The following is a 10,136-nucleotide window of genomic DNA, read 5'->3' on the forward strand; positions in this document are numbered from 1 at the left end:
TCATCCAGTACTTTCCTCCCCAGCCTACTGTCCCTGACCTGCCCTTTTCATTCATTGGATTTCAATTCTTTCAGTCATGAAGGCTCATCATCACATGTGGGCATTACCTAGGACAGTCTGCATGCAAATACAGCCTGCCTAGGAATGCCCATTTCTTCAGATAGACATCTACCTATCAAGACATTTTGGTATTTGCATCATTTCTTCCATGAGCCCACCCCCTACTTGTTGAAGGCCCCAAAATAGAGTGCCAAGGCCACGTACTGTAATGTAGTAACATGGCTAGGAAACTACCAACCATGATATTCCTGCATTGCATAGAGAAGCATAGAGTCCAAGTGATAATGTTAAAATGCCATTAGCATGTTGATGAGGGGTGAAAGAAGGAAATCAAGAAAGGCAAATTAAATTTCAGCTTTAGGCTTAACAGAAAAGATCAGATATACAGGATGTGTGCACACGGAGCAGTTGGTTTATGGTCAGTATTTTTTACTTCCTTGTTGATCTGAAACTCAAAAGCCAGTTTGTGAAGATTCCTCGGCATAGTAAAGTCCGTCTACATATCAGGTACGGGGACTGGAGAGGGACACACTATAATGTATTGTAATATTGCCATGTCTTTGTGTTTCATGTTATAATTCCAGTTGGTGTCAGTCACTCATAGCTTATTATCATTTTATAGGTCTTCATTGTGCCTCTCCTACTACCTAACAGGATACAAGATACGATACAAGGGTGGTGAGTAACTTCTTCATTTTTAAGGATTCTTTCTTATATTTTAAATCTGAACTCCAGGCAAACATCTACATACCGTATATACTCGAGTATAAGTCAAATTTTTCAGCACATTTTTTTGTGCTGAAAGTGCCCCCCTCGACTTATACTCCAGTCAAGCACTTTTCTGCAGCAAAAAATTTCATTTTCCGAACCGATTTTGGGGCCCCGTATCTCAGGGCCACTTGGTGCTAGGAACCCCAAATTTGGTATGCAAACCCAGTGGAACTGGTATCACAACATATCCAAAGCTGGGGTTCCTAGCACCAAGTGGCCCTGAGATACGGGGCCCCAAAACCGGTTCGGAAAATGTCATTCTCTGCTGCAGAAAAGTGCTTGACATTTTCTGAACTGATTTTTGGGGCCCTGTATCTCGGGGCCACTTGGTGCTAGAAACCCCAACTTTGGGAATTTTATGGTGCTAGTTCCACTGGGTTTGCACACCAAATTTGGAGTTCCTAGCACTAAGTGGCCCCGAGATACGGGCCCCAAATTCGGTCAACTGTGTCTATCTGCAGCAATGTAATTTCGGGACCCTTTGGGTTCAGAGACCCCAAATTTTGGCTGCAGCTAGGGGGCATCTAGGAACCCTTAACTACTGAGTTTGAAGTTCAGGGGACCTATGGCTGCAAATGGGCCCAGTGAGGCATGCAAATGGGCACAGTGATGCTGCAAATGGGCATTGTTGACCCTCTTTTCCACTTACAGTAGCTGTGCATTTCTCACCCTCGTCTTATACTCGGGTCAATAAGTTTTTCCCATTTTTTTTGTGGTAAAATAGGACCTCGACTTATACTCGGAACGACTTATACTCGAGTATATACGGTATATGGAAGCTATTGCTCACTGGACAGTAGAATAGCATTGACAGGTGGTTGAGGGCACTTGTTCGATGTTCCTTATAAGCATGCAAATCACCTGACTAGCTCCCAGTTCTTTCCCAGTCTGAGTGCTGTTGTATAAGAGATTAAAGTGATACTAAAGGCTTGTTTTTTTTTTTTCTTAAAAAATGACAAACATGGTATTCCCACCTCCCCGTGTAGTGGTTTTGCACAGAGCAGCCCAGATCCTCCTCTTCTCGGGGGGGCCCTCGCGGGTGCTCCTGGCCCCTCCCTCCTGCAGAGTGCCCCCACAACAAGCAGCTTGCTATGGGGGCACCCGAGCCGACTGGCTGCTCTGTGTGTCCATTCAGACTCGGCCTGCCCCCTCTCTCTCCCCATTGGCTCACTGACTTTGAGGAGAGAGAGTCCCGGCCAACCAAGACTCTTGTGCAACATCATTGGATCGAGATGGGGCTTAGGTAAGTATTAGGCGGGCTGCTGCACACAGTAGGTTTTTATCTTAGTACATACAATGCATTAAGATAAAAAAATATCTGACCTGAGAACCACCTCAATACCAAGTCAATTTCATGAATTTATACTAATCATGTTCAACAAATACATTTAAAAGAGAAGTATGGGATTTTTTTTTTTAATTTTAGAATTAAACTTTAGAATTAGGTGGATGTAGTATCGGTCCAATGCTGCATCTATCCCCCCATCGGCTCTAAGGCTGAGAGCTGAGCGATCAAACACTGCTGATCACTCGGTTATCAGAGCTCTGTCAGCAGAGAGCTGGTGACTGTCAGGCACCGCTGTCTGCTCTGCCCCTCCATCGTTTACTGGAGCGCTGGGCTGTGGAGAGGGCGGAAGCTGGGTGAGAGGTTGAGCTGCATGCTGGTCCAGGCATGTGAGCGGATCTCAGCCATATGGTAGTGTTCTTTCCAGAGCCTGGACCGGCTCTCTGAGGTCAGCTAACAGCAGGCTTCAGCCCTCTGTCTGCTGAAAATGGGTCACAGGAGTGCAGAACGAACTGCACTCCTGTGATCAACAGGAAAAGTACAGCCAAACGAGCAAGGGCATTATCTCACAAGTGTTAACCGATACATTGTAAATCAATCCATGGGTCTGATAGTACCATGACCTCTAATTTGCTTTAACCACTTGACCACTGGGCACTTAAACCCCCTTAATAACCAGACCAATTTTCAGCTTTCGGTGCTCTCAAATTTTGAATGACAATTACTCAGTCATGCAACACTGTACCTGTATGAAATTTTTGTCCTTTTTTCACACATGTAGAGCTTTCTTTTGATGGTATTTAATCACCGTTGGGTTCTTTATTTTTTGCGCTATAAAAGAAAAAAGACAGGAAATTCTGTAAAAAAATGCATTTTTCTTCGTTTCTGTTATAAAATGTAGCAAATTAGTAATTTTTCTTCATATATTTTGGCCAAAATTTATACTGCTACATATCTTTGGTAAAAACAACCCAAATCGGTTTATATTATTTGGTCTTTGTGAAAGTTATAGAGTCCAAAAGCTATGGTGCCAATATCTGAAAATTGATCACACCTGAAGTACTGACGGCCTATCTAATTTCTTGAGATCCTAACATGCCAGGAAAGTACAAATACCCCCCAAATGACCCCTTTTTGGAAAGAAGACATTCCAAGGTATTTAGAAAGATGCATGGTGAGTTTTTTGAAGTTGTCGTTTTTCCCCACAATTCTTTGCAAAATCAAGATTTTTTTTTTCTTTTTTTTTTCACAAAATTGTCATATTAGCAGGTTATTTCTCACACACAGCATATGCATACCACAAATTACACCCCAAAACACATTCTGCTATTACTCCCGAGTACGGCAATACCACATGTGTGAGATTTTTACACAGTGTGTCCACATACAGAGGCCCAACATGCAGGGGAGCACCTTCAGGCGTTCTGGAGTGCCCAGGCCAATTCTGACATTTCTCTCCTACATGTAAAAATCATCATTTATTTACTAGAAAATTACATAGAACCCCAAAACATTATATATGTTTTTTTAGCAAAGACCCTAGAGAATACAATAGCGGTCATTGCAACTTTTTATCTCGCATGGTAATTGCGCAGCAATTTTTCGAACGGGTTTTTTTTTGGAAGAAAAACAGTTTTGTGCTTTAAAAAAAAAAAAAAAAACAGTAAAGTTAGCCCAATGTTTTTGCATAATGTGAAAGATGAAGTTATGCAGAGTAAATAGATACCTAACATGTCACCCTGCAAAATTGCACACGCTCGTGGAGTGGCGCCAAACTTTGCTACTTAAAAATCCCCATAGGCGACTATTTAAAATTTTCTACTGGTTACATGTTTTGAGTTACAGAGGAGGTCTAGGGCCAGAATTATTGCTCTCGCTCTACCGATCGCAGCGATACCTCACATGTGTGGTTTGAACACCATTTTCATATGTGGGCGGGACTTACGTATGCGTTCGCTTCTGCATGCGAGCACACGGGGACACGGGGAAAAAAAATGTTTTTTTTTTTTATTGTTCATTTTACTTGTAATAGGAATATGGCATGACAGGTTCTCTTTACAGTGAGATATGGGGTCAATAAGACCCCATATCTCACCTCTAGGCTGGGAAGCCTGAAATAAAAACAACCCTGGTTCCGATTGCAGCGGTGAGTCGGTAGAAGTCGGTAGGGAATTGCCGGCTGAAAAAGCTGATATATGAATGATGCCTGTAGCTGCACCCATCATTCAGATATCCCCGCACAAAGACAAGGACGTTGTATGACGGAGAATAGATTCTCCTACTCCTACTGAGTACGGCGATACCACATGTGTGAGACTTCCACAGCCTGGCCACATACAGAGGCCGAGTACAGCCGAGTATGGCTGAGCATGGCTGGGTATGGCTGGGTAAGGCAAAGTATGGCTGGGTATCACAGAGTATTGCAGAGTATGGCTGGGTATTGCAGAGTATGGCTGGGTATGGCAGAGTATGGCTGTGTATGGCAGAGTATGGCTGGGCATGGCAGAGTATGGCTGGGTTTTGCAGAGTATGGCTGGGTTTTGCAGAGTATGGCTGGGTATGGCAGAGTATTGCGGGGCATTGCAGGGTATTGTGGGGTATTGCAGGGTATTGCAGAGTATCGCAGGGTATTGCAGAGTATCGCCGGGTATTGCAGGGTATTGCAGAGTATTGCAGGGTATTGCAGAGTATTGCGGGGTATTGCAGAGTATTGCAGAGTATTGCGGGGTATTGCAGAGTAGTGCAGGGTATTACAGAGTAGTGCGGGGTATTGCAGAGTATTGCAGGGTATTGCAGAGTATTGCGGGTATTGCAGGGTATTGCAGGGTATTGCAGAGTATTTTAGAGTATTGCGGGGTATTGCGGGGTATTGCAGGGTATTGCGGGGTATTGCAGGGTATTGCGGGGTATTGCAGAGTATTGTGGGGTATTGCGGGGTATTGCAAAGTAGTGCGGGGTATTACAGAGTAGTGCGGGGTATTGCAGAGTATTGCAGGGTATTGCAGAGTATTGCAGAGTATTGTGGGGTATTGCAGAGTATTGCAGGGTATTGCAGAGTATTGCGGGGTATTGCGGGGTATTGCAGAGTATTGCGGGGTATTGCAGAGTATTGTGGGGTATTGCAGAGTATTGCAGGGTATTGCAGAGTATTGCAGAGTATTGTGGGGTATTGCGGGTTATTGCAGAGTATGCAGGGTATTGAAGAGTATTGCAGAGTATTGCAGGGTATTGCAGAGTATTGCAGGGCATAGCAAAGTAGTGCAGTGCATTGCTCAGTATGGAGGGATGGCTGAGCATGGATGCATGGATCCATGGATGTGACAGCAATTGTCACTGAGCAGCGCTGTGGGCACTACACATCCAGCCCACAGCGCTGCTGCCATCCGATCCCTTCCCCCTCCGTACCGATCGGTACACAGAGGGGAGAAAGCAACCGGCATCATGACATGACGCCGGTTTGTTTACATGTGATCGCTCCGTCATTTGACGGAGCGATCACATGGTAACCAGCCACGATCAACGGCCGTTTACCGTGATCCGTGATGTACTGGGTCCTCTGGACCCGGCGGTCACGGATGTTCCCGTGTGCACGCCACAGGGGGCGTGCAGGTGCGGTTTTCTGGGATCACGTCATAGTACGTGCTTCCAGAGTTATCCAACCGCCCTGCAGCCGTCATTTGGCTATGGGCCGGTTGGCAATTGGTTAAGAGAGAAGTACAGCCAAAGCTTTTTTGGGTGCACTTTTCCTATGCGTAAGCAGGGCAGAATAGCCAGTTAGGCACTGTCCTGGCCAGGAGGGTAGAAGTTAACGCCTTTCCTGGTTCTTTGGTTTCTGGGGGGGGGGTTCTTATCTAGGTCCGGCCCACTGGTCCTGTGTTATATAAGAGGGACAGTAGACAGTGGTACAGAGATTTGTTGTAGTTGATGCGGGGGTCGGGGGGGAACCCTGCAACAGGTTCAGATGTACGTTCATCTCTTATGCCCCGTACACACGGTCGGATTTTCCGATGGAAAATGTCCGATCGGAGCGTGTTGTCGGAAATTCCGACCGTGTGTGGGCTCCATCGGACATTTTCCATCGGATTTTCCGACACACAAAGTTGGAGAGCAGGAGATAAAATTTTCCGACAACAAAATCCGTTGTCGGAAATTCCGATCGTGTGTACACAAATCCGACGGACAAAGTGCCACGCATGCTCAATGCTCAGAATAAATAAAGAGATGAAAGCTATTGGCCACTGCCCCGTTTATAGTCCCGATGTACGTGTTTTACGTCACCGCGTTCAGAATGATCGGATTTTTCGACAACTTTGTGTGACCATGTGTATGTAAGACAAGTTTGAGCCAACATCCGTCGGAAAAAATCCTAGGATTTTGTTGTCGGAATGTCCGAACAAAGTCCGACCGTGTGTACGCCCTATTAGAATAGAGGCCCACCTTAAAGTTGAATACTCCCCCCCCCCGGGCAGCCTCAGCCTTGTCCCAGGGCATTGATAAAAATGGCACAAAGTAAAGGTACCCAATGTGGAGTGACATGACCCTGCACAAGGTGCCTAGAGTATCCCAGAAGAACCCACCTTAGGTTAGGCCTCTCATGTGACCCTTGCATGGCACCCAACGAGGAAGGAATCATGGAGGACATGATGAGGGGAGAACTGAGCGATCAGCTGTGTTTGATTGCTCATTTCTCACTGCAGAGGTGGCGGAAGACTCTGTGGATTCAAATGTAAAGGGGAACTTTGGGGACTCTGATGTGGGGGGACTCTTAAGTTTAAATCCATAATTAGAAATGTTATTTAACAAAATATATGTAAAGTACAAAACAAAACAAATATTTGCCGTGCACTACTAAGTGTTTGGGTTTGGCTTGACAAAAAGGGTGCAACAAAAGGCAACCCTACTCAAGACAGCAGGAGGAAGGGGGCCCGCTACGAAACATGTGAAAGGGCCCCACTGCAGGACTGTAATAAAGGGCCCTGTGATGGGAGTAAAGGGCCCCTGGATCAGTAAGGAGGGCCCCGGGCTCGGAGTTAACAGGCGGTCAGGGGGGCCCTTCATGGTTTCTTGCACAGGGGCCTTAAAGGTTCTAGATACGGCTCTGACACACCACAATAGACTGTATTGATGTAAATGGACCTTAAATGATTAATTGCTTGTTCTGCTTATGTTCTACCATATACAGTAATAAACCTTTAATAACATCACGCTGTAAAAAATTGTGTTGGTGGAGTGGGATAATCACATCATCTTTGCTGCAAGATTGGAACGGAACACAGCTATTTGCAGTTATATTATGTGTGGGACTTTTGCACAGACTTTTTAATGAATTTTTACACTTCATGTTTTGGATTTCTAGCATTGTTCTAGTAACTTCTAGAATCTATTAACATTGATTTGATTTCATGGGAGAGATATGATCTACCATAGTAGAAAAAATCAATTTGGGCTGGAGTTGGACATTACCGGTATATCCAGTGAAGTTGTTGTACTAATATATTGGATTTACGGCAATTTACTACTATACCACAGTAAAATAATATGACAAGTCTGGTGGAGTCCATGAATAATATTAAAGTTAATTAGTTGGGCTGTTTTTTTTTTTTTTTTTTGCAGTGTCCATAGCTCCCAGTTCTGCAGCTTTCTGGTCGGAAATTTAAAAAAAAGTGACAAAATTGTTTTCCAGTGCTCATTTTTACTACAACATCATAAATTTAGAGAAAACCACTATGCAAGATCTACATTAACCACTTCAGCTCTGGAAGGATTTACCCCCTAATGACCAGGCCATTTTTTGTGATACGGCACTGCGTTACTTTAATTGACAATTGCACGGTCGTGCAATGCTGTACCCAAATAAAATGAATGTCCTTTTTTCCCCACAAATAGACCTTTCTTTTGGTGGTATTTGATATTTTGGTGGTATTTGATCACCTCTGCAGTTTTTATTTATTGCACTATAAGCATAAAAAGACTGAAAATTTTGAAAAAAAAACAATATTTTGTAATTTCTGCTATAAAACATATCTAATAAAAAATGTAAAAAATCAAATTTCTTCAGCAATCTAAGTCAACATGTATTCTGCTACATGCTAAAAAAAATCCCAATAAGCGTATATTGATTGGTTTGCGCAAAAGTTATAGCATCTACAAACTAGTAATGGCGGCGATCAGTGATTTTTAGCTGGACTATGGCATTGCGGCGGAGAGATCGGACACTTTTTGGGGATCAGTGACACCAATGCAGTGATCAGTGCTAAAAAATATACACTGTCATTGTACTAATGACACTGACAGGGAAGGGGTTAACATCAGGGGCGATCAAAGGGTTAAGTGTGTCCCTAGGGGGTGCTTTCTAACTGTGGGAGGGTGCTTTGACTGGGGAAAGAAAGAGATCTGTGTTTCTGCTTAGCAGAAACACAAGATCTCTCTCTTTCCCTCTCACAGAACAGAGATCTGCCTTGTTTACATAGGTAGACTGCCATTCTGCCTCTCTACGAACGATCGGTGGGTTCCCAGCACATCAATCACAGCGGGAGCAGGTTGCCGGCGGTACGCGCGCACACCCCAGACTTCGTGAACAAAATCACGTACAGGTACGTGATTTCGTGCAGCCGGGCCACCCTGCCGTAGTATATATGTTGGGCAGAATCATTCTAATGACTAATCTATATGGCCTCCATAGCTGTTAATCCATAAATATCTAATTTTAATATAATTTAGGGATGCACGAATTTAAGAATTTACATTTACCTGGAACTTTGGTGAAAATTTGGAGACTTGGAAATTTATCATCATTCTGGCCAAATGCGTTGGGAGTCAATGCTGAAGGAGAAGTTAAAGTGGCTTGGGGTTTTTTTTTTAAGGGTACCATGGGGTTTAAAAGGATGCCCCTATTTTTTTTTTTTTTTCACAGAAAGTAAACACAAAGAAAAGTGACAGTAAACAAATAATGATCAAATAAAAAAAAAATACAAACAGCCTTAATGAAATAAACTAACCTACCATAAATACACACCCCACCCACCCCCCTAAAAAACAAAAAACAAAATATGTCCTCATCTATCTTCATTGTCTTTTTTGATATCTTGTGAACAGTGATACATTTTTATTGTATTTCTCTTTTCAGAAACAATGGCCAGAATGTGTGCAAAATCTCTTCTTCTGGTATTTGGGATTGTCCTGGGTCTCTCCCATCTGTCCTCATGTCAAAGCTGGAAAGTATTTCAGGAGAAGCACATTGTAGACACACCGAGCATCGACTGTAGTCACGTCATGAACAACAGTTTATTCATCATACGAGGTCACTGCAAGAAACTGAACACTTTCATTGTTTCACCCGCAGCCACCGTGCAGGCCATCTGTAGCAGGGTGCCAGGCCATAGCAATGTATTAAGTAGTACAATATTCCAGCTCATCAATTGCATTCGTAGATCTGATGTAACCCCCCCTTGTCCATATAACTCCGAAAAGAAAAAAAATAAGATATGTGTAACATGTGAGAGCAGGGTTCCTGTACATTTTGTAGGAGTGGGAAAATGTTAACCACCTCAATACCAGCATGTTACACTCTTTTGTTTTTTTTTCAGTAGTCAGTTCTGTGAAAAGTTGAATGACAATTACGGTACTCGATCACACAACACTGTACCCAAAATTCATTATATATCATTTTTTTTAGCTTTCTCTTAGTGGTATTTAATCAACACTGTGTTTTTTCATTTTTTAATATATAAAAAAGACTGAAAATGTTGAAAAGAAAACTGTTTCTCTTACATGCTGGTATAAAACATATCAAATAAATAATCTTTCTTCATAAGTGTATGCTCAAATGTATTCTGCTACATTTCTTTGGAAAACAAAAAAAAAAAAGTTTATATTATTTAGTTTGTGTGAGAGTTTATGTGTCAGCTTATTCACTAAAACAATACGCTCCCTGCTAATCTACCCTGCCTATAACTTGCCCCAATGGTGCTCCGGGTGAGAAGAGGCAAACAGAAAAAGAGGGGTAAAAAGCAGCAAGAGA

At 43.2% G+C, this 10,136-nt stretch overlaps 1 protein-coding gene across 1 annotated transcript; it reads left to right on the top strand.

Annotated features, from left to right (window-relative positions):
* The first annotated feature begins 411 nt into the window (after window positions 1–411).
* LOC141107912 (oocytes ribonuclease-like) lies at window positions 412–9,929 on the top strand. The gene is made up of 3 exons (XM_073598970.1): window positions 412–567; window positions 683–738; window positions 9,243–9,929. Exons 1-3 carry the CDS (start codon window positions 476–478, stop codon window positions 9,656–9,658), a joined length of 564 nt encoding a protein of 187 aa, XP_073455071.1. The 5' UTR covers window positions 412–475; the 3' UTR covers window positions 9,659–9,929.
* Window positions 9,930–10,136: the final 207 nt, after the last annotated feature.

This window comes from Aquarana catesbeiana, linkage group LG09 (assembly GCF_042186555.1).
Source record: "Aquarana catesbeiana isolate 2022-GZ linkage group LG09, ASM4218655v1, whole genome shotgun sequence".
NCBI lineage: Eukaryota > Metazoa > Chordata > Amphibia > Anura > Ranidae > Aquarana > Aquarana catesbeiana.

Excerpts from the sequence above, each read along its gene's own strand:
- LOC141107912 (XM_073598970.1), top strand. The coding sequence starts at position 476 with ATGGTCAGTATTTTTTACTTCCTTGTTGATCTGAAACTCAAAAGCCAG. Across the intron at positions 568-682 it reads AAAGTCCGTCTACATATCAG|GTCTTCATTGTGCCTCTCCT; the intron begins GTACGGGGACTG and ends ATCATTTTATAG. Across the intron at positions 739-9,242 it reads CAAGATACGATACAAGGGTG|AAACAATGGCCAGAATGTGT; the intron begins GTGAGTAACTTC and ends TTCTCTTTTCAG.